Below are 27,305 nucleotides of genomic sequence, written 5' to 3' on the forward strand. Positions count from 1 at the left end.
TTTTTCCTTATCTTTGATTTTCTGTAGTTTGAAAATTATGTGACTAGGTATGAGTTTGGGGGACATTTATCTTGCTCAGTGTCCTCAGAGCTTCCTGGATCTGTGATTTGGTGTTTGACATTAATTTGGGGGATATTTTCAGTCATTATTATTTCAAATACTTTTTTCTGTTCCTTTTTTTCCTTCTCCTTCTAGAATCCCATTACATGTATGTTACACCTTTTGTAGTTATACCACAGTTGATATTGGATGTTGTTCTGTGTCTTCAGTCTTCGTTCTCTTTGCTTTTTGGTTGTGGTGGTATATATTGAGATATCCTCAAGCTCAGATTCTTTCCCTAGCAGTGTCCAGTCTACTAATAAAGCCCGTCAAAAGCACTCTTCATTTCTATTATGGTATTTTTGATTGGTAACATTTCTTTTTGGTTCTTTCTAGAATTTCCAGCTCTCTGCTTCCATTGCCTGTCTCTTCTTGTATGCTGTCTGCTTTATCTATGAGGGAGCCCTTAGCATCTTCATCATAGGTGTTTTAAATTTCCAGTCTGATAATCCCTCCCATATCTGAGTCTGGATCTGATCCTTACTTTGACTCTTCAAACTGTGTTTTTTCCCCTTTTAGTATGTCTTGTAATTTTTCTTGACAACTGGATATGATGTGCTGGATAAAAGGAACTGTTGTAGGCCTAGTAATGTGGTAAGGTGTTGGGGAAGTGGAAGCATTTTATAGTCCTCTAAGTGGGTCTCAGTCTTTCAGTGAGTCTGTACCTCTGTCCTGTGAACTTCACACATGCTTCTCAGTTTCTTCCATCCTTTTTCGGTAGGACAGGATGGCTAGAGTGGGCTGGAGATGGGTATTTCCCTTCCCTCAGGTCAGTTAGGCTCTGATAAAATCTCAGCAGATTAGGCTCTTGTTAAATAGTTTCTCCTGAGTGTAGGCCTTGTTAGGAACAGAATGCTCTGATACATTTCAAAATACATGTTACCTTTTCCTTCCCCCTGCCAGAAGCACAGGGGATTTTTCTCCAATATTCACCATGAGAACTCGGTCAAGTTCCTGGTAGTAAAACTCACAAAAGTGTGGGGCCCTGATGACTGGGTCCCCTGGAAGTTTCTCTCTCAGACTTTCCTCAGAATTGTCTCCAGCCATTGGTCAGTTACAGTTTAGGTTTTCCTATGTTGGCACTGGTTCCTGTGGAGGTTTGTTCTTCTGGGTTTATGCTCTAGCAAGTTGTAGTTGTCTGCATTTGCATGTTGGTCTCTCCGATTTGGGAGGCAGTGGTTACCCTGTCACCCCACCTCTTTGTCAAATCTAAGGTTAATGATGTTTTAGTTCGTTCAGCTTTTTACTTGTTAGGGTGGAGTGATGACTCCAGCTTCTTACCTGCCTAGAACCCAGAACAAGTACCATTGTTTTTTAAAAACCATGTTTATTATAGAGGACAGTTAGGATCCAGAGTTTAAACCACTTCACCAAATGCAGCCAGGAAATCCCTCTTATAGAAAGGATTTCCTTTAATGCATTCCAGCTGTGTGGCTGTAGGGGTCTCAGTCTTGGTTTCACGGGTGAGAGGAGCCTGCAGCGTTTAAACTTCACGAGTTATGAGATATGTGTGAACGGGAGAGGTCTTCAGATGAATACTTGAGATCTTTGATTTATTTGTGATGTGGATCTTCATGTTTTCTTGAGTGCTGTAGTGTTTAACTTGAACGTGTTGCTAGTCTTTCTTGGTACCAGAGCTTGCAAGTGGTTTAAGATCCTCCAAATGTCGTGTGATTGCTTTGGGTCAGTTTCTTGGTAGTGTCTGTTCTTTTATTCTTGTAGCCTTTTGCTTCCTTAGACACCACCTTCACTTTATGCATTCTCTTTTCCACTTTAGCTGTCATAAATCAGGATGTAGTTTATCCTTGAGTAGATGTAGATGGTGATGTTGTTAAGCTGTTTGTTGGTATATTACAGTGGTATAGGTGGCTGCAGACTGTCTGTTCTCCTTGGTTCATGCATCACTACACCTGTCACTATAGATCACTACAAGGTACTAGTTTTGTCTCAAGCTTCTTGGATGTTACATGTTGAACTATAAGTCTGAAGCAAAAACTGGGTTTATTTATCTTTATCCCTACTCTCCCACATCCTTGCAGTTCACAAAGCAGTGGGAAGTAGTCTTCTCTGGAAACTGTCACCTGGGTCCATGTAATACCCAGTGTCTGTCTTTGAGGAGGAGGTCAAGAAAAGAGAAGCTAGATATTTGGATGCTGGGGGGTTATTCTTTGGGCTGGTCTCATTCTTCTGGCAAATGTAGAGTGATGGATGAGAAGTGAATCTTGGGTAGCTGGCTGTGGAAGCAAGAGACCACTATAAAGGAACAAGTCAGTGTTCCTCTCTTCTCATTCCATCCTCTCCAGGGAGGCTTGGGTCAGAGAAGAGGCTGATTCAATCTTCTTCTGTGATTCTGTTAAACTTTCATTTTGAGAGGTTAAGGGAGAAAGATATTAGACAGAGGTGTCGGCTGGTTTTTAGGATTTCTGACTATGGTGCAGGAAGGAAAAATAGAGGCTGTCATGGCATAGACAGCCAAGGTGAAGAGGGGCAGACTCAAAGAGGGCCCTGACTAGTGGCCAGGGCTCATTGTCTGGAAGAGCCTGAAAGTTTTCCAGCTGGGAGAGGACTAGATGTCTGTAGGTGGCAATGTGTGTGAAGCATTGCTTCTGGATTTCTTAGGAGCAAGGCGCATTGCATTACATACTGATACCACGAACCTTATGCATCAGCTAGTGCACGTCATGTTTGAAGGACATCCATTAGAGAACTGTTTTTACCCTTAAGCTTGAGGTTTTGATTTTTATTTAGGGATGTTTAAATGGAATAATACCGTATCTGTTTAAGCAATTTAAGAATTTTTAACCTTAATTCTGTTGATTCACGTGTCCTAGTATTTTGCTGCAGTAGTGTTTCGCTACATTTTCTGTCTCCATCAGATTTCTCCTCACTCCCTCTTCCCTGTTTCACCTTGATTTTTTTTTTTTAAACTCTCTTCCCTTTGTTTGCTTCACCTGATTTTAAAACTGGAGACTTCATTTTCATGAGTCATTTGCTATTCAAAGTTTTGTCCTAGTCCAGGTACCTGCTCTCAGGTCTTCTCAGATGTTCTAGGTATGACTTACATGGCTCAGGGATGTAGGCACCTGTGACTGACACCTTTGAATTTGCCTTTTCACTTTAGCAAAATAAAGTCAGAAGCCTGAATGGTCAGCTGCTATCTGATAAAATAGTTTAGCATAAAGTGCCTATATAAATGGTTGATATTTATTTATTGAAAGAGCTTTATTGAGATATAATGTATGTACAGTAAAAATGGTTGTCTTTTGGCCTTATGTTTAAATAAGTTTAGAGATTAAGAAGAAAGGATGAACTGTACCACAGTATTGTTGAATGAAAACGTAGTACAGTGTATTTGACAGCCATACCTGAGGCTGCTAGTCTACTAGCCTTGAGGCATTTGATGAAAGCAGAGATAAGTCAGTCACTTATCAAAGGTCCTAACATCCATTGGAATTTTGTATCTGTATTGTTTTAAAAAAAATAAATTCAATCAACTAGATGTTGGCTTTTAGGAAAATTATAAAAACCAAAGGTTAGTAATTGGTCAGCATTCCTAGATTTTGAATAGGCAGTACATTTCAACTAATTATATTAATCTTAAATTTCTTTAAAAAAAACAAAAAACACAAGGGAAGAATGCTTTCTTTTCGCCACTCCATTTTGGAATCCGGGACGCACTGTGCTGTGCTTCCTGTGTGTTCTCCGCTGCCTAGAAGCATATGCTGAGTGCCTTTACTGATGACACACCTGCTGTAAAGCTTGGTCAGTGACTCCTCAAAGGCTTTCCACCCCCTAAAATATTTAAAATATATGTGAGTTATATTCTGCTGGCAAAGAGAGAAAAACACAAGCATTTATGACCCTGAGGTGAATCTGTAGCTTTTAAGGATAGTTAACACCAGGAACAGGTATCAAAAGGAGAAGCAGGAGTTTAAATTTTGCAGATATGACGTGGTGAAATGTCAAGACAGTAGGCTTTGGTTTTAATTGCATTTTTAAAAAAGCTATCCTGGTTTTTAGATTAACCGTTCTTAAAGTGTGACCAGAGGTTTGGTTTTCCAAAAGATTGGTTATTTTTTTGAAGGCAGTATAGGCTAAAAGCTATTTCTCTTGAAAAATAGACATGTATTCAAGAAGAATGTCGAATGGTCTAGAAACAAATGCTGCACTAATTTAAAAAATCAAATTAACTCCTAGAGAGCAAGGCATTTTGATATAGGAGGGAAGGTCAATCATAGTACTTACACAGGAATACCTTGGAGATAATGTGGGTTCAGTTCCAGACCACTGCATGAAAGTGGATATTGCAGTAAAGTGAGTCATAAGAATTTTGTTTGGTTTCCCAGTGCATATAAAAGTCATGTTTACACTGTGTTGTGGTCTAGGTGTGCATTATGTCTTAAAAAAACGTATATACCTTAATTTAAAAATATTGCTGAAAAAGTGCTAACCATCATCTGAGCTTACAATGAGTCATCAAAGATCACTGCTGACAAATATTATAATAATGAAAAAGTTAGACATTGTGAGAATTACAAAATGTGACATGAGACGTGAAGTAAGCAAATGCTGTTGGAAAAATAGCCCGGATAGACTTGCTGGGCACAGGGTGGCTTGTGGGAGCTTCATTTGTAGAGATTGGTTCCATCGGCCTGGACCCTGGGTGAGATTGAGGCATGTGTATTTTAGAAAGCTTTCTCAGGTGATTCTGAGTAGGAGCCACTCATTTAATTAAATCATCTCCTTTAACAAGCAGTTGAGATTTTAGAGAGGTTAGCATTAAATAGATGTTTAGTAAATAGTCTTTGCTTCTGTTGTCATTCTGTAACATGGGCAGCGTTTTGGAGCTCCTGAGGCTTTTGATGTGGGGATAAGACCGTGAGGGCTGGAGAGACTGCGGATGGACAGGAGGGGGGCGGAGGCAGGTGGTGAGTGCAGTGCGAGGGAGTACCGGGGCCCCAGGTCTGTGGGAGGTAGTAAACTGGATATGAAGCCACAGAAGTGGGAGAAGTGAAAGGTGCTTGAGATTTTCACCTGGTAACTGGGCAAAGTGTGGAAAGGTGCTAGGTTTAGGGGTGCTTTTAATTCAGTTTTAGCATTAAGGGATTTTAAATTTCTGTGGTACAGATGAGAGCTTTCTAATGAGACTTCAGGATTTATGAATTGGAGGAGATGTGAAGGCAGAAATAAATTTTAAGTTGTAGGAACCTCTGTGCCTAGGAAATCTGGAAGGGACCAGATAAAGATCAGCAGCCCAGTGTAGAGGCCAGGATTGGTTAGTCAGTCACTGTAGAGAAGCTCCGTGGTTGGCCATTCAGGCCTTCGTATTCCTTTATGAAGGTTCTAGTTATTATAACAGAACAACAGACTAACTGGTCACTTCATATGAGTCAGGCACTTTCCAAAGAGATTATATACATACATGCATACATTTTTTCCCCCTGTAAATCCTAATAACAACCTTATGAGGCTAAGTCTGTTGCCTCACAGTCAATTGTAGTGTCTGTAGAGTTTGGATTCTGCAGAGACAGTCTGCCTCCAGAGCACACACCGTTAACTGCTGCACTGTGGGAGGGGTGTGGGCAGGAGCTGGACTGTTGAGAGTTAAAGAGAAGACTGAGTGAGTAGATGAGAGAGCAAGTGGCAGCTGAAGACCTGGAGGCCAGGCATAGCGTTCAGGTCACCTTTTTCAAAAGTCCATAGATGGAAGGAGTTTGAAACCTGTGTAAATTGAGACGTTGTTAGGTTTGGAGAAGCTAAATCTTCAGAGAAGGTGAGAAGCCAGTGGAGACAAGTGTGAGGGAGTGAGGGTAAGAGAGATGCAGCTGTGGTTATAAGATCCTGGGACAGACTGAGGTCAGAGTGGGAGTGGAAGTCTTGCTTCTTCCTCAGACTAGGGTTCAAGTCATGTTTAGATGTGGAGAGGGGAGCAGAGGGCAGCTGAGTGAGCTCCTGTCAGTTGACCTGGTCTCTGTACAGGAGGGGAATGGGTTGGTTTATCTGCATGGGTTTGGGCTTTCGGTAACCATGAAATCGACTTAAGGTGGAACCGAGAAGGGAAGAGTTTTGGAATTCTTTGTTTAGGAAAATTTATTAGTAGTTTAAAACAGCCTGGCCCTAAATTCCTCTGTTTCTAAGCCCTAAAATAGCAGTCTTAGAGAATTAAAAAAATGATATTCCTAGGTCCAAAACCTCATCTAAGTGTTAATGGAGTTGAGTCAGGATTCTAGCAAAATTTGCTTTTTTCATTAAATAATCCTTTTAAGTTTTTTGGATCACTTTTTTGACCACTCATCACTGGAAGTTTTATTGTCTAGATAGGAAGAAGAGAGGCTCATGTTACCAACCAGTACTTAAACCTGCAAAAAATGCTCTTAAAATTGCTTCCTAGACTTTTTTGGGGTTCAGCCACAGGATTAGATTCTACCACAGCATTTTGGACATATCTTGTGAGCCTCTGTTTTATGATCCAGGTTTCAGATTTAAAATTAGGAAAGTGAGTTTATAGCCATATTCATGTGTAACAAAATACATGTTAAACCATTGGTCATTAAATACAGAGTATAAATGATGAAGTGATGTGTTTTATTTGAAATTCAGGTAGATCTCCCCCTTCGTATTCATTTCCCTTCTCCTGGGATGGTCACATATGTCCTCATGGCCTTCTGGGATGAATAAATACAGACTATTTCTACAAGATGGAGTAAAGGTTGGGTTTGTAGATTCTTGGAAGAATTTGGAATGGTGTCTGTAGTCCAAAGCTTAGACCTTGGTTGACCTATTTTCACTGATTGCTCTTGATTTGGGAGCTTTTCCTCAGTTCTCCTGGGTCAGCTAAGCTTTTGATATTTTCAGAAATGAAGATTGATCTTCCTTAAATTTGCTTATTTGAACAGCTTAACCTTTTACATACCCACTCAGATGTGGGCTTTTCAAAGTTACGCCATCCTTAGACACTGAAAATTTATGTAAATTGCCCAAGTTCACACAACATGTACTTAGCAGAGCCAAGATTGTAACCCAGGCTTGTTGGATCCCAAAGCCCGAGCATTTTCTCCTGGCCTGGACTCTGACAACAGTGATGAATGTGCATCTCAGTAACTATGTATTAAGTTAACTTCAAAATGAAAACAGTTAACACTGTCTTCAGTTTTAAATGTAATTACTCTCTTCCACAGAGGCTCAGGAAACACAGGGCCCTGGGGACTCTCTTCCTTAATGTGCTTGTTTTTAACTGTGGTACCTTTATTCATGGATTAGAACTAATTTTGGTCAAGGCCATGAAAATGTGCCTGGAAAAAAGAGGCAAAAGTTGTAATCTGGTAAACGCTTTGAATTATTTCCTTAAATTTTGATCCCTCTCTCCGTTCCCAGTTATTTGTATGAGCTGATGTGCTTGTAGGGGCCAGAAGCTTGTCTGTGCCTCAGCTCATTTTTACTGCCTCCAAGCAGTCTTAGTTCCTTTCCAGTGGGCGAGTGCTTAGCAGCTGTCCCCATGGAGGTGACGTGTGGCAAGGCTGTGGAACATTGCTCTCAGGTCATCACGGGTGCGCGTGTACACACAGCGCACACCCACTCTGGTATAGACCATACACATATTTGCACAGGCATTAGAATTAGTGGGTATTTAACGGGGTCAGTTTTTCTACATAGCTGCCAGAAATTGTTGAAAAGTCTAAATCAGTGGGTCAAACAGTGTATCAAAAAGTCTCTAAATGGTGGTTCCAAATTACCAAAAGTTCATAAAGCAGAGCTGCTCTGCTGACTGTGAGCCTCGTTTACTTCACAGCTAGTGAGCACCAGTGGCTGGATGAGCACGGGATGTTTGGTTTTTAAGTGATTGGCATGCAGCAGCACTTTAAAAAATGTTTTAAAAATATTTCTTCTGCTGATGTAGGGCTTGTTCTGTCTTGGCTTTCATTAGGCTCATGCGTTAAACGCATTTTATATTTTATTATTGCAGAAATTAGAATCATTTTGCTCCTGGCAGTGCTGATAGTTGATGTTTGAGCAGAAGGATTGGTCACATTTACTTGGGAACACTTGTCATCCTTATCAAAGCAGAGGTGTCTTTGTGTCCTCTCTTGCTTGTAGGGAAACAGTTTGGATTTTAGTGCAAAATTGAAATCTGGCAGATGCCAAAATATCATTTGCAAAGCCTAGGGTACCCAGAGCCAAGTATTTCATTAGTTTTCTAGTGAGTTTTCCTACCTTTGGGAAGATCTGTTAAGAATGGAAGGATGGACAGTTTCTCTGGCATACTTTGTGTGTGTCTTATGTTAGTGTTCTATATTGTAAGTCTATTCTGTTGGACGTTCAGATCACTGGACACTTGTGATAGCACTGTTAGGGGCTTACTGACATCCATGCAAGGACAAGAATTTGATGACTCAGCAGCTGTGTTCTTTCTTTTCTATTTTCAGTTAATGGAGGTATTGGGGATTGAACCCATGGCCTTGTGCATGCGAAGCGTGCACTCTACCACTCCGCTTCCTCTGTTGTCTTAAAGCATTTGTTTTTAGATCCCAGGTGGAAGTTTTTGTTCCAGTGCCTCAACTGATTTCATTTGGTTTGGTTGATGCAGGAGAGAAGGAGCCCTTTTAGGTTCATTATTAGTTAGTTAGGAACACAGAATATTGATGGCAGAGACTTCTGTGAAGTGAGTTGTCTGTTTCCTTGGATGAGGGCCGCGTGACCGGTAATGCCTTTGTGGAGTGACCGGTAATCCTTGTCTGAGGAATGCTCTGAGTGTCTTGGGGGACATGTATGTGCCTGTCTTACCCTTTATTGGCACGACTAGCTGGCCCATGAAGTCGGTGCTAAGCTAGATCACCACTCTCTGCTGACAGCTTCCTCCCCTTTGGGAAGGAGGGAGAGACTCCCCATGTGGCCTACATGGGCTGGGCCTGTGTTTGTCCTAATGGGCCTCATGCTCTCTTACCAGGAAGAGGAAGAACAGGAGGAAGAAGATGATGATGAAGATGACGACGACACTGATGATCTAGATGAGCTTGACACTGACCAGTTGCTGGAGGCGGAGTTGGAGGAGGATGACAACAACGAGAATGCAGGGGAGGATGGGGACAATGACTTTTCTCCCTCTGACGAGGAACTAGCAAACCTGCTAGAGGAGGGAGAGGACGGGGAGGATGAAGACTCTGATGCAGACGAGGAAGTGGAACTGATCCTGGGGGACAGTAAGTCTAGGGCTGACCGTGAGGCTGAGCCTTGGTACCCAGGGAAAGGTCCCTTCCCTGTGTCAGCCCAGCCCAGAGGGCAAGCCGTGCTGGGGCTCTGTGCCCTACGAGGAAGAGCAGTTTCACATCTCTGATCTTCTGCACTCCTGTCATGATGACTGTGTAACCAAATAGCTGCTATCTTTTATCTTTAAAACAGGGGTTGACAAACTTCTTTTATAAAGGCTGGACAGTAAATATTTTTGGTTTTGTGTTGCAGCTCCTCAGCTCTGCTGTTGTGTGAGAGCAGCCAGAAACAAGACATAAATTAATGATGTGGCTGTGTTCTAATAAAATTCTATTTACAAAAATAGGTGGCAGGTTTTGTTTGGCCCAGACTATAGTTTGTCAACCCCTGCTTCAGAGGATTAGCCTTAGAATGAAAGGCCACAGTGTCATTCTCCCAAGAGGCAGAACATCAGACATCGTCAGACACAGCTGCTCGTGGGGGTTCTCTACTTTCTCCTTTCTAAAGTTATAAAGAAATAACAGCGCTCTTGTGGCGAGCCCTTTCCTGTCTGCTTTTGCCTAATCCCTCTTAAGGACCAGGGGACAAATGTTTTTCTTTGGCTTCTGTATTGTTCCTTTTTTTCCCCCTTTCTTGTTCCAAGTTATGAAGAACAAGCTCCAATTTTTCTAGTACTTTCCCATTAGAATAGCTTTCTGAAGTCAAGTTGCCCCCTGACTTTACTAACGGGTCCTGGGTAAACCAGCTGGTAGTTCTAAGAGCCTGCAAGCTCTGTGCTGTGCTCTGTTTGAGGGCAGATTTGGCCTCATCACTGTGACATGTGGCACTGCTGACAGATTCCTGCTTGCTCAGGCTCTGGTTCTTCCTAGCGCTGCCCTGCCTGACGGGGGAACCCTCCCTGTGATGACCACCCGTTTTTCATGTAGCTAACCTGGCTAGCGTTCTCACAGCCACGGGAGGTGTTATGCATAACATGGTAGCCACTACCTACCTGTGGCCATTAAAATTTTAATTCAGTTAAAAGTTCATTTCCTCATTTTCATGTCCACATTTCAAGTGCTCAGTAGCAACACGTGGCTACCACACTGAACAGCACAGGTACAGAGTTTCATTGTGCTGGCCTAGGCCCAGCACACGCCAGGCCTCTTCAGAGCAGACGCTTGGTTTTTGTAATTGCTTGTTTGGTGGCAGGGGGGAGGGCCGGGATGGGAGTTTGTGTGGTAGGAGGAGAGGGCAGTTAGCTGTATATATTTAAACACATATATAAGAGATTCTCCTAGTCCCCAGTGACCTGAATCCATTTTCTTTGGGATGAACCTTATACATGATTCTAGCGCTCAAAGATTGAAGGCAGTTGGCTTAGGGGAGACTGTCTTTCTTGCCAAAGCTGTATTTTGAGGAAGCTCTGTGGGGCTGGGCGGGAGTTCCTTATATCTGCCCGTCTGCTGTTTGCCAACTTCCATTTTTTCGTACTTGGAGGTTGAGGTGATTCAGTCGAGGAGGACTTGCCTTGCCCCTGGCCATGGTCAGAGAGCCAGGTAAGAGGGACTAAGGGGCAAGGGACACTTGACAGTATTGATGGGAATAAAAGGGAAAGTTTTAGTGGACTTTCTTGTCATCTGTGATGTGGGGCACAAGTTCTGTTTCCCTTCAATTACAAGTAATAAGGTAGTTTAGGGAAGCAGCTGGTACCCCTGACCTAAGAGTATCACTGATTTTTTCCATTCTCAATTTGAATATAAAACCACTAAGTTTGTATTTGGCCTGTAGCATTACTGCCTCCTTCAGCCTTTAACTGTTTAGTCTAGGACATGCCTTCTTTCAAGCCCAAGAGGTAATGTGGAGAACTCTCATTTCTGTCAGCAGTAAAAATGTTACTTTAACTTGGTGGGGATATTTATGTGAAAATGCCGTTGTAGGTGACAGTGTGAGGACATGGCAGCTTGGGGGCTAGAACTGAGGTGGTGACACCGAGGTGGCAGCGTGCGTCCTCCACTGCTCCTTCCCTGTAGAGACCGACAGCGGCTCACAGCGGAGCAGACGGGGGCAGCCTCTGTACCCTGGGTTTACCATTTGCCTCACACTAATCATCTAAAGCGTTAGCTCTTAAGCTTTTGGGGTTTATGGAGCCCCTTTAGTGTGTGATAAAAGCCACTGTTGACTATAGAAAACCACACCCATGTGCCCCACATGTAACCTGGCGTAAGCCTTGGATCCCACAGAGACGTGATAGATTTCAGATGCAAAACCCCGGCCCTCAGAAGAGAAATACCTTGACACTGAGGTCTTTGTGTTTGTTTGTCTGCTCTGCCCTCCTTTGAAAAGCCTGTATGTTGTAGAGCAAGAGGTTGCACATTGCTGGGACTGTAACATCAACTGCCTTTGCCTCCAGGGCCTTTCAGAGGGAGAGGTCCCGACCAGAGTCTGGGGTTGGGTCTCTTCAGCATTTGGAGGATGAGAAAAGGCTAAAGAAGGTAGAGGGAGTGACCTGCCACCTGACCACCAGGAGGGGAGTCGGTGCCTGACCACTGAGGGTTCTGTTAATCCTGTGCCTGACGGGTTATTTGCTTAAAGATGATTGTGGTGGTGTTCTCCTTCGGCTGCATTTAGTCCTTAGATGTGATGCAGCTGTGAAGACTCTTAATTCTTAGTGGCTCTACACCTGACGGTTACATACTGTTAGGCAGGTGGGGCTTGCATTGTCGGTTCACAGGTCGCATGAGCACCGGGGGATTCTTCCCAATCCCGTGGGCCGGGACACGGTGCTGCCCCTGCTTCTCCCCCTTCCCTGCTGGCACTTCCTCCTGGAGGTCCTTCAGTAAGGAAGCCGACGAGGCCTAGTTTGTGGTTTGGCTGTGTCAGGTATTAGTTTGATCTCCGTCCTGTTTTCCCCACTCCTCACTGTGAAGTCAGGCTGTGCTTGCATCCTGTTAGACCCAGGAACACTGGTTTTTCCCAGCCATCTTTTTTTTTTTTCTGTTTTCTTTTTGTTTAAATTTTTTTCTTTCCCAGTCAACTCTTTTGCTTACTTTCAGGCCTTTTTTTTTTGTCTTTTAAATCACAGCCCTACTTTTCTTAGTTTTACTTTATCCACTTCCAGTTTTCTTCCTAAAGGAGATTGTAGTGAATGAAGGTTTGGGAACACGCAGTTCTTCCTCAGCTTTCCTCGAGTGGAGTCTCTCAGGTTATCTGGGAAGGGGCTGATGAGGGGTTCTTTGGAACCACTGGCTGTCCCTCTCCACAGGGGGACCTCAGAGCCTGTGGGCATTTGCAGGGCTCCAGCTCAGGATGTCTTCCCACTTCCCTGGGGACCTTGTTAAAATTGTTTCAGTTTCCTGAGCTGTGAGTGATCCAAATGGGCACTGAGATCTTCCCTTTACCTTCGCTCAACAAATACTACAGCTAGCTCCTATGTTTCTGTCCGATTTCCATCAGCTAGATGTGTGTATCTACCTCATTTTGAGGGTTCTTTCTGTTACTGCTTAGTGTCACCCCTTAATGGATCCTTCCAGGTGTTCATGTGGTCTCTTCACTGCCTGGAAGGCAGAGGGTCAAGCAGAAGATTCCTTGTGTGCCAGAGACACAGTGCCACCTTCCAGGGTGTCATAGCTACCCACTGCTGGCTTCCAGCCCTGTGTTCCTAGGCACTCCCTCTCTGGGATTGCTGCATGCTGGCCTGTACCTTCTAGGGAATTTGTTCCCTGCAGATTATATTCAGAAATTGCAGAGGAATGAATCCTCGGTTGAGTATCTCTGCCTTTATGAGGTCTTCTGAGAAGAGTGGTGGAGGAGTTTAAGAGAACTTTCATCTTTGCTCAGGCCCAGCCTGTCTTTTTAGTGGTCTTAGGGGTCAGGCAGGCCTGTGCTCACCCCTGAAGGACTCTGGAGGCCAAAGGACTACATGGGCTCACATCACCTCAACCCCTCTGCAGCCAAAGCACCATGGGTGAAAGCTTTAGCGTGGGCTTGCCTGGTTCCTTTAGGGCCTTCCAGGCAGGAGGAAGAACCTCTAGGAAGCAGAGGGCACCATGTCCAGGCCCTCTGAAAGGTAAGCAAGCGAGAGGTCCCAGGGGAACCACCGTTGCCAAAACAGTATATTCTCCAGAGCCAGCTCCAAGGAGTTAATTGATGTGTTTTCTTTCTGGAAACTGGTAATTAACCTTGCTCAGGCATAAATGTATGTGTATGTAGGTGCCTTCTTCAGAAAGCTTCCTGTAAGCCTAGTGCATAATCTAGTCTCTCCCTTTTCTTACCTTTCAGCCGACAGCTCTGACAACTCTGATTTGGAAGATGACATCATTCTATCTCTAAATGAGTGAGGAGCCATCACCACGTGGAAGAGATTCTTGGCAGGCGAGAAACTGAGTCAAATGAATTCAGAACATCTTCCCTTCCCCTTCTCCCAGGGCTCTTTTAACGAACTGCATGCCCTGCATTCAGAGGATTATAGCTTAGAGAGTCTCACTGGAATCTTGAGGGTCCTTCTAAAAACAATAACAACCACAAAAAAAAGACAGCAGGGGTTAGGCCCTATTCTGCTTCCCCCTTCTCCTAGGATGGACATATCTTTCCTCAAGGGAAAAAAAAACATGTCTCTGGGGTTATTTCACAATATATTTTCTTTGTATAATGTTCTTTACTTAAAGAACAAGAAATAGTTTTTTATAAAACTTAAAAAGAAAAAAAAAAGGCATTTATAACTGAGGGTATGAACTTATATCCACCAGGTCTCTTGTCCCTGCACTTCATTTTCTAAGGGAAGAAAATGATGTCTAAAGAACAATATAGAGGCATTTTTACATACATATTTAAATGAAAAGGAAAATCGTGGTTTCTTAAATTGATAAGGATTAAGAATATTTTATTATAAATATAATATATGATTTTTTAACCTGTTTTGTTGCCTCATATGCTGTCAGGATAATTTGTTTTCCTTCCAGAGGTGCCAGAGGTGGGGAGGAAGGCACTGCTTGTTTGCTGAATAAATGCCTAGGTTCACCCGCCTTCTCGGTTTGGGGGCAGCAAGGTCGTTGTGGATATTGGTTTTGTGGAGTTGAGGGAACTTAGGATATAAGTTCACTCCCTCTATTTTTCTTTGTGATTCAGTTTTTCAAAAATCTTTTTTTCTTCCCTTTCTCCCCAATGTGGAAATTACAAATCAAAAGCCTTTTTCTTTAATGTAAAGTGTATTTATTTAAAAAAAATACAAAATAAACTACAAGTCTGTCTTTGTTTATGGCCTTTCCCTGTTCTCTTACCAAAGTGGGGGTCTGTCCCTTTCCTTGCAGCGCTAGCCAGGCAATAGAGAGGACGCCTTCCAGGAGAGGCAGTCCAGCACGGTGGTGAGAACACATTCTGCCCAAATAAAGCGCTCTGGGGAGAAAAGCAGCTTAGTTACAGTGCCTCACCCTGGCCTGCCGCTCTCCCCCAGAGAAGGACCAGGCATGGGGTTGAGGGAGGTGCTCAGGGCATCGTTCACTGTGTGCCCATCTCATCTCTATCCTGGGTTCTGAATCAAGAAGGCAGCTCCGGAGTACAGATTTGGTGGAGCTGGAAAGGTAGGGGTCCTGGGAAGTTTTGGAGCAATGAGCTGGCAAAGCTAAGGAGCAAAAGCATTTTGGCCATCCCTGTAGTTGGGTGACTGTCATTACTGTACCTTTAAGGGACTACAACGGTAGACCCGGGCACTTCTTCAGTTTTGGCAGTTTGTGGGGCTTGGGCGGGCTGGCTTTGCAGGTACTTCACAGGCCTTGAAAACTGGCCTGTGGTTCAGCTGTGCCACCACCAGGGAAAGGACCAGCTGCTCTTACCTTTTCACTCACCCCACCCCCATCTTTCCCACAATAAATAGAATGTAGTCTCTTCGAGTTTGCCCAGTTTCTGTCTTATAGGTATGATATAGCTAAAGAGATTTTTCTCCCTCTGCTGAGAAGAGAGGACAAACTTGTGAAGTAAACAAGCAAGACAAGATAGCTAAACTCATCAGGGGCCAGTAAAGCCCTGCTGGGCTTCAGAGCACTGTGCATGTATGACACATGCGGAAGTGGGCCTGTGTCACTCAGGCACCTCTTGGTCCTCCAGAGAGCAGAGGCCTTAGCTTAAAGGGGTTGCTAACACCTACCCAGTGGAATACTCTGCTGGTGCATTAGAAGAAAACAGGCTAAAAGCCAGAAGTACTAAAAGCATTATATTCTAGCCATCAACTCAGCTGAGACAGTCTCCCTGAGCTCTGCCAGCAGCTGCTGGGAGCACCCACAGGTCTCTTGGGTGGAGATGGGAACCTGCTACAGGAAAGCAGAATCCTGGTCGACTTGACAACACATCCTTAGGGAAGTGCCCTAAGAGACTAAGGAAACATCAGCCCTCTTACTCTGCCAGGGCTTGAGCTCTGAGTAATTCAGGAAGAAACAGTGGAACAGTAGCAGAACACCAATGCAAATTTTGCGTTAAAGCCACACCTCAGACAGGACCAGAACCACAGGTGGAGGCACTGGGTGCCTGCAGCTAAACCTCTCCCTGGGGGCATGTCATACATCTGCCAGGGCCTTGACCACCTGACCGATCCCCGTAGTACTAGTCAAGGCCTTTCTGAGAGACGGTCACAGAACCTGCTGTGTCTTTAAGAGCGAAAGGAAGGAAGGAGTTGAGAAGAGGGTCCAAGCAAGAGAGACAGTCACACACAAGCTGTGGTTCTTCATCAACACTCTAGTTCATTTTGGGGCCAGAAAGCACCTATCCCTGAAGAAGGGTGAACAAGGCAAGGGTTTAAGTGTCTTCTCCAACCAGATTTCTTAGGTTTCTGTCTGGGAAAGCTAGGAGGCATAGTATTTATTCTGGGTCCTGAGCACCCACTTTATGAAGGAACAGCCCAGAGAAGTTTCAGGCTTAAATACAGCAAGGTGGCTGTGACCTGTGCCCATGGCATTTGTCAGTGTGCCTTCAAGACACCCCCTACCTCATCTGCTCTAATCGAGGCGAGGCCCACTCCTGCCCGGAATGGTGCCACTGTGCCCCACACTGATTTGCTCAGATACCTGGCAGTTGTGGCCAAAGCTCGAGTACAAACAGGCACATAACACACTTCCTTATGTTAATGTTTTCCGTTACGAACATGCTTGTTCTCAGTCGTGAACACCAGCTGAAGCCCAGTGAGCGGCACTTCCCCCAGGCACATTCCCTTGTTTACCTTAGATCTCCAAGGTCTTGAAAAGACACCTCCCACTGTCCTTGTGGAGAGGCGTGCATTCTGCACGCAGTCCGCACTGAGCCCCAGCTTCCACCGCATGAGTTGTCACCTGTGCTGCCTCGTGCCAGCCAGGGTAGTCACCAGACCTAGACAGGGGATGGCATGGTCAACAGAACCCAGAGTTCCTGGTCATTTAGGGACTTGTTTCCCTTACTGGAGCTTCTGTTCTCCCTCACCCTTGACAATGATCCTTTTGGAACATCTGAACTGCCACAAACATCCTGAAATAGTGTCTGGGCTGTGCTCTGTGGTGTCAGTTGCTGTGTGACTGATTTCCCTTCCTGACCCAACACTGCTGGCTTTTTCTGCCAATGCTGGCCACACTACCATAGCAGAGACAGGTCGCCACAGAACTTAAGACTCCTTCAAGCCATCTTTCCCTACCAGCTTGAGGATGACTCCACATTCCTCCCCAACTCAGCTCGAGTGGTTTTGAGCTCGAGCACTGCCCAACACCTTGGCAATGCGACGCTTCCCCACAGAAGCACCTCCCCCAGTGGTCCCCACCTCGACAGCAGGGCAGGTGGCCTCGGCACACACTCTCGCCTGCCCCGGGGAGAGCAGCCTCTTCCGAACCCGCCATACTCGCTCAAAAACTCTTCGGGCCCCAGGGATTCAGTGTCTCCCACAAAGCCCTAGAGACTGGGCAGAGGCCCACTCCATTGACACATCACCCCCAACCAACCAAAGGAAAAAAAAGAATTCAAACACCGGGTAAAGTTCAAGAAAAAGTCCAAGGAAAGCTGCCTCCCACCCTCCATTCCAGCATTTGGTCTCCAGTGTCCCTGGGAGTCTGAGGCAGCTCTGTCTCCCAACTGGGTATCCCTGGGCTGCTGCATTAAGGCTAGAAGGGAGGCTGAACGAGAGAAGGAGGCTGCACGGATCCATGGCACCAAGACCCCTTGACATCAATATTGCACTGCTCCTCCCATGACTACAAGACCACACAACTGCTAAAGACTACTTGTCTTCAAAAAGGCTTGATGGACACACACAGTTTGGGGCAGGAAAACAAAAACTAGTAGCTACCACAGCTGCTGGGTACAGACTTAGGCTCAACCCCTTCCTGTGCGTGGGGTCCTCTGGTTGGCAAGGCAGGGTTGCGTGCAGACTGAAACCCACCTGCTCTCAGCCAAGATTAAAAAATGTGAACATAGTCCCGACAGCCCAAAGATCTGAAGGGCTGAGACCCACTAGTGCAGCAGGACGGTGAGCTATGCCAGTGGTGGAAAGATGACAGGGCATTTGTGTGCATGTAGCGGGGAAAAGCCTTCCATTCTTTGAGCAAAAAAACAAAAAACAAAAACAAAAACGTGATTAAACCAGGAGCTGAGCAGGATTAAAAATCCATCCTCTGACAAAGGCTTTACTGACAGCTTTCCATACAGTTAGTCAAAAAATAAAAAAATACAGAACACAGCAGACAGGATCTCGTACACTAGAAACCAACATGACAGGAGTCCCTTCTCATCACTGTAAAAAAACCCCCCCAAAACCTAAGAACTTAGCTTTGGTGGGGGACAGGACTTTGGTCCCCTACCAAATGAACTGAAATAACCCAGCAGAGGATTCAGATTTTAAAATAACTGCTTTTGTGACACAAACGTGGAGCTGGAGAAGACAGGTTTGGGCTAGGCTGTGTCTCTTACTATAACTATCACCATGTGTTCTTCTTCTAACTTGCCCAATGTCCTCAGTGCTGACTGGAGGTACTGCTGAGAAAAGTCGCAGGGCGGGAAGGCATAAAGCATGCCTGTGCTGTCTCTGCCCTTGGACCCACCCACTGGCAGGCTGATCACCCCTGCAGCCTGCTTCTGTTTCAAGTAGGAGACCAGGTTCCTGAGAAGCCGCCTCTGTAGGCCTGGTTCCACCGCGGGCATCCCCTCAGTGCCAGGCCCAATGGGGGAAGCCTGGGTGGCTAGGAGCACTGCGTAGCCATTGGGGCTCCCCTGCTTGATGCGTCGTGTGACCTCGTCGAGCTTGGGCTGGTCCAGTCGAAGGCGCTGGGCAATCTTCAGCTGGGTCAGCTTACTCCCAGAAGTGTGGTCTTTGAGGAGACCGCTGATAACCCCTTGGTCCCCCTCTAAGATGTGCATAGATGTTGGGAAGCAGCTGTTTTTCAACACTAGAAGCCCATTCCAACCCAGCTGCAGTGTCTGGGCATACTCTGAAAGATTCTTGAGCTTTTTGGTCTCGTGTTTTGGCTCTTCGAGAGACTTGGGCTCAGCCTCAATGGTCCGATGATTGCGCTCGCCCTCTCGTGTCTTCTTCCCGTGGGAAGAGTCTGGAGCCTCATGGTGGTGGTGGTGGCTCCGCTCCTCAGCCCCGTGTCTGCTGTTGCTGAGGGAGTTGCTGCCGGATTCCTTGGTCCCTTCACTGGAGTGGTTTTCCTTGCGGCTGCGCTCAGGGGTGCGATCAGAGCCTCGGTCCGCCTGCTGCCCACCACCCTTGGTCCTGCTCCGTTCCTCATAAGGGGAGTGGGCTGTCCTTCCGCGATCACTGGAAAGGCTCCTCCGCTTCCGCCTCTCCTCCCAGGGCTTAGGCAGGCCCCGGTCCCCATCTCCTCCCCAGCGCTCACCACTCCGGCTGCGCACTGAGCGGCTGTAGCCCTCGAGGCTGTTTCGGCGGTCAGAGCTTTTACTGGGGCTGGTCCAGTCCCCTTCCAAAAAGGTCCGGTCTCGGTCTGAGTACAGGAGGTGTGGGGGGGTCCTATCCCGCACCCGCAGATCAGCGTCCAGGTTTCGGTGCCGAGTATATCCATCTGGGAGAAGCTCATAATGCACAGGGAGGGGTGAAGGCTGGTACTGCTGGGGATACCGAGTCTCCTCTGCTTTGGCAAAATCCACACGCAGCCTGCGGTCGGGACCACCCAAGGGAAAGCCCCTCATTTTAGCACAAGCGGCCTGGGCGGCGTCCAAGCTCTCATACTGGATGTAGGCAAAGCTATCCCCTTTGACGTGATCAATGGTCCGAATGCTCCCAAAGCGGTCAAACTCCCGGGCTAGCGCTGCCAGTGAGGTGTTAGGTCCCAGGCCACCCACCCAGAGGCGTGTGGTGGGGTTAGCCTTGCCATAGCCTATCTTAATGGGGTTGCGGCCAATCACTCGGCCTGACATGGCCACCTTAGCCCTATGGGCCATGTCCAGGTTCTGGAACTTGAGGAAGGCGTATGCACCACCCTGACCACGGGCGGGTCTCTTAATGACCACCTCCTCAATGATGCCGTACTTCTCGAAAGCCCGTCGCAGCTCCACCTCTGACACGCTGTGGTCCAGGTTCCCGATGAAGAGGTTGCGAGTGGCCCGCTGGTCGTCCTCAGGCATCAGGTCCTCCTCACACACGGCCGGGTAGCCGTAGGGGCGCCCGCGGTCGTCGTAGAGCCCGTAGTAGTCCAGGGCCCGCTCCCGGGACAGTCCTACGGCGGCGGCGGCGGCAGCATCCAGGGCAAACGCTGCGGCGGCGTGGCGGGCGCGGGGTTCCCGCAGTGGCGGGGCGGCAACTGGGGACAGCGAACGCTGCTTGTACTGGTAGCCGCCGTGCAGTGGGAGGTAGCCGAGCGGGTCGGCAGGCGCGGGTGGCCCGGGGGGCGGCGTGGAGGCGGCGGCGCTGCTGCTGCTGCTTCGGCGGCTGCTCCCGCCGCCGCCACCACCGCCGCCGCCGCCGCCTCCGCGCAGGTACACCGGCTCCACCTTGAGCGGGCGGTCGTAGAGCAGCAGCTGGCGGGCCAGGGCGTGCTGGCGGGCCTCACGCGCGTCCTGTGGGTGCCGGAAATTCACGTAAGCCACGCGGCCCAGCTCAGGCGTGTGCGACAGCCGCAAGCTGATCTCTCCAAAGCGCTTGAACTGGTGGAAAAGCCGGTCCTCGAGGTGCTCGGCGGGCAGCGCGGGGCTCAGGCTACTGATGAGCAGAGTCTTGTACTCGGGTGCGGCCGCCGACGAGCCGGGACCCGCAGGCTCGGCCCCGGGTGGTGGTGGAGGAGGTGGTAGTGGAGACACGCGGGGCGAAGCCCCTGAAGCGCCTGGGTCCCCTGAGGCCTTGCCACCGCGTCCCCCGCCACCGGCGCCCGAACCGGAGGAGCGGCCGCTGCTCGCACGGTGATTCGCGTCCCCGGCGCCGCGGCCGTCGCGATGCCCGCTCCCACTGGCCCCGCTACCGCGAGGTTTGTCGCGGGCCCGCGTTGGAACGGGATGCTTGGCGCCACCCGAGGCCTTGTGCGCCGCCCGCCGCCCGCCCGCCTCCGCCTCCCGTTCGCGCTCCCGCGGCCGCTTGGCCGACGACGACGAGCCGCGCCCGCTCGGGCTCGAGTCTCGCTCGCTCTGCCTCTTCATGGCGCCGGCGCGGCAGGCGGGCGGGCGGCCCGCAGGCCCCTCACAGCGGCGGCGGCGGCGGCCGAGGAGGCAGCGCCCCCGGCGCCGCCATCTTGGACAAAAGGACTCGGCGCGGCGGCGGGGCGGGAGCGGAGCCCAGGAGCTGGGCGTTGCGTTATCAGGCTGCGCCGGCCACGTGATCCCGTACGGGCGGGGCGAGAGCTCCGCCGGGCGTGCGTCATCCGGCTGCGCCGCCCCGTGCCACGTGACCCAGCGGCAAATGGTCTAGTGCGGCCGCGCAGTGGGCTCTGGCGCCACCGCTCGACCGAGAGCTCCGCGCCCTCGAGAGCTGGCTTTTGCGGTCCCCGACCTCAGCAGGCTGCGAGACCCCGGCCTCTGGCTCCCGCGTCAGGAGCCCGCACTGATGGGTGGAGTGGCAGCCTCTGTAGGCGTGGGGGGCACTAGGCCTTGACCCAGCGCCCTCTTTACATAGTGCTCCCCTCAATTCCAGCACTAGGCTTGGGTGACCCCCATACCCTGCCACGGCATCTCCTAACTCGACTCGGGGCTTGACAAACGCGAGGACCAAAACACGGCACTCCCTAAGTCGCACGCCGACTCCCTGCATTCAGGTTCACCGGCATTGGTCCCCAGAAAGGCCATGAGGACTCTGGCTATGCATGCAGGAAGGCGAGACCCGTCTAGGCCCAGGCACAGAAACCCGGAATCGTAAACCTGCAGTTCCTGGAGTGGGAATGGGCTCCTTGGTGCCTCGGGGCCCTGCCCTCTGCTCTGGGCATCCGAGCCACTGGCAAAGAGGTCAAAACCAGTGGTTACTCAGTTTGCAACACTTACCTCTCCCGGTGGTAAGGTGACGGGAGTCTTGCCCACGTGCCCAAGCCCCTTGGGGAATCTTTCATTCTCCAGGGAGAGTTGCTGGAGGCTTCGCAGCAGAACTTGACCCAACTTCAGCCACAGAAAGTGTGGAGTGGAGAGCACCACAGCCCTGCCCTCCTCCCACAACCAGAAAGCAGCTCCTGTTAATGACTAAGGCACGTGCAAGAGGAAACAGAAGTAACACCTGTAACACTTCGTGCCTCGGGAAATATTCCAGAAAGGAGTTAAGCCCTGCAGAGATAACCTTGGCTATCAGCCCTAGGGTGGTAGTAGTTGGGTTGTTTTCCCTGTTCAGTGTGGCCTGGAGGACACGGGGGCCACAGAAACACAGACCTAGGGTGGTAAGGGGAGACAGCTCCATCTTCTAAGACTTCTGGCTCCAGCACTTTTCAGGGGCTCAGGATACAATGCTTGTTAAATCTTAACAGCCCTTCTAATTCCCCTAACAGGGAAGGCCTGGCCTGAGAAGTGGCTCCACCTTCTTGCTTTCCTCAGACATGGTGTGGTGGAAGTGAAATATGTGGTCCTGCTGCTACCAAGCATTGATGGACTTTACAGCAGGCTGAAGTCCCTTCCAATAGGCAAATGGATCCGCTGCACAAAGGATGTGACCTGAGGTCAAAGCAATTCCTTGGAAAGTGCTGCTTCTTAGTCCTTCCCTTCAGGTGGTCTCTGCAGGTATGAGGAGCAGAAGTGTCTCTGTGGAGTCATAGCTCACGCAGGCAACTGGGTTTCCCAAGCACCAACCCCAAAGAGAGCAACTTAGAAATCAGACACTAGGGACACTCTGCTTACAAGCTCTCAGGACCTCAACTGTTAAGACTTCTCTTGGGTAAACAAAGGCAAAAGGCATCCTCTCCTCAGCTTGTTGTACAAACCAACTCCTTCCAGTCTTGCAAAATCCCAATTAGGCATCAGAGGCTTGGGACTGACACTAGACCACAAACCCAAATGAGCGAGTAGATGGCAAGATCTGGACAGTGATTGGTGGAGGTAGCCAGGCCAAGAGCATCTTTAGAAATGTGACAGTACTGAACATTTGCAGTTATTGAAAACATCATTGCAGAAAAAGCACACTATACATCCCCTCCACAAGGGTTCACACCAAGCCCTGATGTCAGCCTTTCTCATGTGGGTATAAGATAGTCCATGCGGGGTTAGGGTTATCAAGCCCAGCCTGCTCCCCAGGCCCTGCTCCAGTCCTGTACAACCCCGCAGGCCTTGGTCCCCCTGTCCTGCCCTGCTATCTCCAGTACTGGCTGGTGGCTGAGGGACAAATGTGAATATACCTGAAAACTCTGTAAACCGGAAAGCATAAACCGGTGAAATCTTCATTCGGGGTAAAATCCTATTTCAGTATTCACTTTAATTCTCCAAGGACAGCTAGAAATTTTCTTCCTTTAATAAAAAAATCCCAGACACACTTCGAAGTCCTAGAGTAAACCGGCCACAGAACAAAGTGAATCCCCCCAAGGGGATGTTGTAGACCCAGCATCATCAGGAAAGCTCCAGGCTTCACACCTGACTTTGTCAGGAGCCGGCCTAAAAAATAAATTACAAAAAGGCTGTTTGGGGAAGACACAGATGAACTGTTTTCCCCTCAGGTGCAGCAGGGATCAGGCAGACTACAAATCAGTCCGTGAACTGGCTGCCTTGGGGGCGTATTTAGGCATCAGTTCATTAATCTTCCGGATGTAGTCAGACTTTTCTGCACAGCCTTTGCACGTCTCGCCCCAGTCGTCCAGGATCTTCTTTAGCTCTTTAACCCGAAGCTTCTTCAGGTCCACTGTGCTCAGGTCGATCTGCTTGTCTGGAGGTGAGAGCAGGGAGAGTAACCAGCTGGGCAGGAGCAGCTTGGGACCCCCAATAGTCCTGCACAGCCAAACCATCCCTTAAACAAGCAGCCCTCCTGGTCATAGGGGCAGAGACACTTCCAGACACATGCATGTGTGTCAGTGACCACTGCCTCCAAGAGGGGCAACTGGCCAAGGTCCCTTCACCAGGAAGGTGAGTTTCATGCTGGCAACGTCCACCACAGACGTGCAATGTCACCAGGGACAGGAATGGAGCCCACACGGTCCTTACAGGAGGAACTGTATAGGAGGAATGTGGCTCCCACTCCAAATGCCTCTTCAGTAGTCACAGTAGAGCTCACATCACCGTAGAAGGACAGCTACAGCGTGACAGAGTAGACAGATCCCCTAGCCCCAGTTTCCCAACACAGGCCCTGGTCAGGCCCGTTTGAATTAGGAGCTCACTCTCCATAACCACTTGTGACCATGCAGAGACCTTGAGCCATCAGCACTGAACCAGGATCACTCTCAGAAGACCTGGAATCCTTGAGGCACGTGGGCAAACACAGGCCCTTGGACACTCAATTCACAATGAAATATGCTGGTGCCGTTTTAAAATTTTACAGAAGAGGACAATATTCCTGCCCCTGACTTTCTGAAGACCTGGAGTGTTTTTTCCACCACGGACTTATTCAGCAAGAGAGATGCCATGAGCCCATAACCTTGGGCTTGGCTGATGGAACACAGCACTTCTTAAAATAAAGATCGCTGGGCCTTCAGCGCTTATAGTCAGGACAAGCCTGTTAAACCCCAGTCAACCCACATCCCTTCTGTGCTCCAAAACTAACAGTCCCATCTTTCCTCAGACTAAAAGCCAAATCTTCACTCACCTGCCCTCTGGGACCTGACCACCCACCTGTCATGCCACTGGGTTGCCTTTGAAATGCTCTTCTATTGATTGTGCCCTGGACTAACCCCCTACCTCCTTCAGAGTCTGCTGAAGTGTCACTTCCTCAAAGAGGTTGATTCTGACCTCTACCCTGAGGCCGCCCCCCACCCGCACCATGGGCACCACCTACCAGGCCACATGGCACACTCACAGAGGCTCTAGTTCCCCGTGCCTCCCCAGCCAGAAAGTCAAGTCCATCACTGCCGGAGCACAGAAGGGCTACAGTGTTGCCTGCACAAGGCCTGGCCACACTCACCGTACTTGAGCTCACAGATCTGGCTGTCCTTCTTCTTGAGTTTCTCACAGATCTTCTCCACAGGGATGTGGTGGGCCAAGGGCTTCGACACCTCATTGATGATCTTGGTGGCTGCATCATCTGTGGCCCCAATGTAGTAGCACTGCAGCAAGAAAGGACAATGGCCTTCAGGAGGTGCTACTCGAGAGCCATCTTCTCCAAAGAGTATTGACATCTCAAAACATTTTCCTTCTCTGCCAGGGCCTCATTCTCCCATGTCCCCGCCTGTACTGGCAGTCAGATTCAGTCAGTGTCAACCCAGGCTCTCACTACACACTCGGTCCCAGAGCTGACAGCCACCGTATGAATTTAAAAGTCACCAGGGTTCAAACCTTTAAACAGAAAGACAGACAAACCAGAGACAGCCAGGGAAATTAAAGCTACAAAAGCCATCTTTTCATTAGGGCTCTCGTCCTCAGTTCAGCCCTGATCTACCCAGTGTGCACTTTGTTATCTTCTTCGGTTCTCACACATGCCAAGACTTCTGGCCTCTGGGCACTCACACTAGCTGGTCCCTCTGCCTGGGATGCTCTTCCCCCACCACAATGATGACCCTTTCTCAGAAGAATTCTTGACTACTTTGTCTAAATCAGCACTCACCCCCTCTACCATACCACCCTGGTCCATTTTCTTCATGACACCCATCCCACTGCATCATTTGTCTATCATTCCTCTCCCCAGTAGTCCTGGTGCACAGCACACAGTAGACAGATGCTTAATCAGTAGTAAGAGGGTAACATCACACCTACAGAATACGGGAAGCACTTCAGTCCCACATTAGTTCACTGAGAGAGCAGCTGGCCTCCGGAACAGACAAGTGGGCAGGACCTTTAACTCAGAGGCTGGTGAAGCCGAGGGTTAAACGCCAGCTAAGGCCAGCCTGGGGAGGGTCAAATGGCTACTCACCAACCGATTCTCTTTGCCTCTTGCTTCACGGCAGAACTTTATAAGTTCTTTTTCAATAGAGGCTGGTGAGAATGTGACATCTCTGTCTTTGAGGTCCTGGTAAAATCTTCCCAGATAAGAAATACAAACTGGAAAAGAGAGGGAAGAGAGATGCTCAGCAAACATGGAGAAGGGTGTTTTTCCATCACCGGATTTCTTCAAGTGCCCACAGGTGGACAGAACGGGGCTCCAGGTTGCTGGGTCCCCTGGCACACCCAAGGCATGCGGGGAACGAGCATCACCTAATGACCCACAAACGCCTTCTGTCTGCTCTTTCCATAAAGTGTAAGCCGAGACTGAACACGTGTCCTTGAGATGGACTCACTGTGACCCTCAAAATGGACAAACTGGAGGCCGAAAAGGAAAATGATCCAAATGCTGCTCATTTCCAAATACAATACCGAACCCTGAAATGCGGCTCTGCAACCCTACCAGACCAGGCGCGGTGCCGAAGGCCGGCCCTTAGGACTCCCAACCGGGCCAGGGACGCTCCCGAGAGCCTCTGCCCAGTGATGGGAAAGGACCAAAACTCCGGCGTTATCTCAATTTCAGGCCAAGTTTTCTCAACGATCTGGTTCCAACTTTTTCTCGTCGGACCAATGCTTTTTAGGTCCAAGAAATCTCTTCCAGGCCCGGCGTCGGCCCCAACTCGGGAGGACCCCTCTGGGGCCGGCCGCCGCCGCCACCCCCGCCCATTCCAGCCCGAGCCTCTCGGCGGCCCCACGGCTTGACTGGGTTCAGCGCCGTCGCCTGGCCGGCCACAGCGCACGGACCCCGACCCCGCCGCACCTTCGCAATCGCCCTGCCGCAGAGCCCGGCCGCCCGGCAGCACGCTCAGAGCCAGCGCCACCGCCAGCCCGTGCGTAGCCCACATCCTCCTCCACCCGCCGCCGCCACCGCCCGACTGAACCGCGCCCGCCGCGCGGCGCTGCCTCAGGTCCCGGCCGCGCGCCCTAGCTCCCCATTGGCGGGAGGCCTTCGCCCCCTCCCACCCGCCGCACCCCCATTGGCCCACGCTCCTCGGAGCCCAGACCGGCGGCTCCACGCTACCCTCCCCCATTGGCTGGTGGGTCGCCCGCCCTCGGCCCTAGACAGTTGTCGGCCGCTGATTGAACCAGAGCAGCCCGCAGGAAGCGGCCACAGAGGCGACGGAAGCGGCTCAGGCGGCCATCTTGAGTATGGGCAGCGGTTGTGACTGAGGCCGGGCACCGTGGGCTGAAGTGGGATTCGGCCGTTTCCCCGCGGCTTGTTGAGTTGTCCAGCATACGCCCTGTTCTGGGCCTAACGCCCGCCTGAAAAACCTTGCCGACCTCCCCGGCCAGGCGCCGACTCGTGGCGCAGGTCATGGGCTCTGGGGTCAGCCACAACCCGACAGGATAGGGAGGGCGGCCGGCTGCAGGCAACGCTCTGAAGAGGTTTCTTTATTTTTTTAAAAACGATCGCGTGGGCGGGGGACCTGGCCTTTGGGGAGCACCTGCGAGGCGGGATGACCATGGCCGAATTTCCCCAGCAGCTTAGGTGCCCACTCGCTTGAGCCGCGGGTGGCCGGAGCCCGCCTCGCCCGTTCCGA

At 49.3% G+C, this 27,305-nt stretch overlaps 3 protein-coding genes across 5 annotated transcripts in view; 1 reads left to right on the plus strand and 2 right to left on the minus strand.

The window, feature by feature from the left end:
- DCAF1 (DDB1 and CUL4 associated factor 1) overlaps positions 1-14,539 on the plus strand; it is a 67,934-nt gene extending 53,395 nt beyond the window's left edge. For 2 of the 3 annotated variants that reach the window (XM_074344791.1, XM_010969110.3), the window contains 2 exons: positions 9,044-9,296; positions 13,564-14,539. In XM_074344791.1, the coding sequence (XP_074200892.1) occupies positions 9,044-9,296; positions 13,564-13,622 (312 nt within the window). In that variant the 3' untranslated portion in view covers positions 13,623-14,539. Of the gene's footprint in view, positions 1-9,043; positions 9,297-10,782; positions 10,842-13,563 lie in introns of all 3 variants that reach the window. The other variant, XR_012499994.1, reaches the window with a different exon arrangement.
- A 3,340-nt stretch (positions 14,540-17,879) lies between these two features.
- On the minus strand, positions 17,880-21,010 carry RBM15B (RNA binding motif protein 15B). The gene has a single exon (XM_010969111.3). The coding sequence runs from the start codon at positions 20,875-20,877 to the stop codon at positions 18,181-18,183; it is 2,697 nt and encodes an 898-aa protein (XP_010967413.2). The 5' UTR covers positions 20,878-21,010; the 3' UTR covers positions 17,880-18,180.
- Positions 21,011-23,131: 2,121 nt separating this feature from the next.
- On the minus strand, positions 23,132-26,624 carry MANF (mesencephalic astrocyte derived neurotrophic factor). Its single transcript, XM_074344804.1, has 4 exons — positions 26,525-26,624; positions 25,697-25,824; positions 24,752-24,893; positions 23,132-23,563 (listed from the first exon to the last, which is right to left on the minus strand). Exons 1-4 carry the CDS (start codon positions 26,607-26,609, stop codon positions 23,379-23,381), a joined length of 540 nt encoding a protein of 179 aa, XP_074200905.1. The 5' UTR covers positions 26,610-26,624; the 3' UTR covers positions 23,132-23,378.
- Positions 26,625-27,305: the final 681 nt, after the last annotated feature.

Source organism: Camelus bactrianus, chromosome 17 (genome assembly GCF_048773025.1).
Source record: "Camelus bactrianus isolate YW-2024 breed Bactrian camel chromosome 17, ASM4877302v1, whole genome shotgun sequence".
Classification (NCBI taxonomy): Eukaryota; Metazoa; Chordata; class Mammalia; order Artiodactyla; family Camelidae; genus Camelus; species Camelus bactrianus.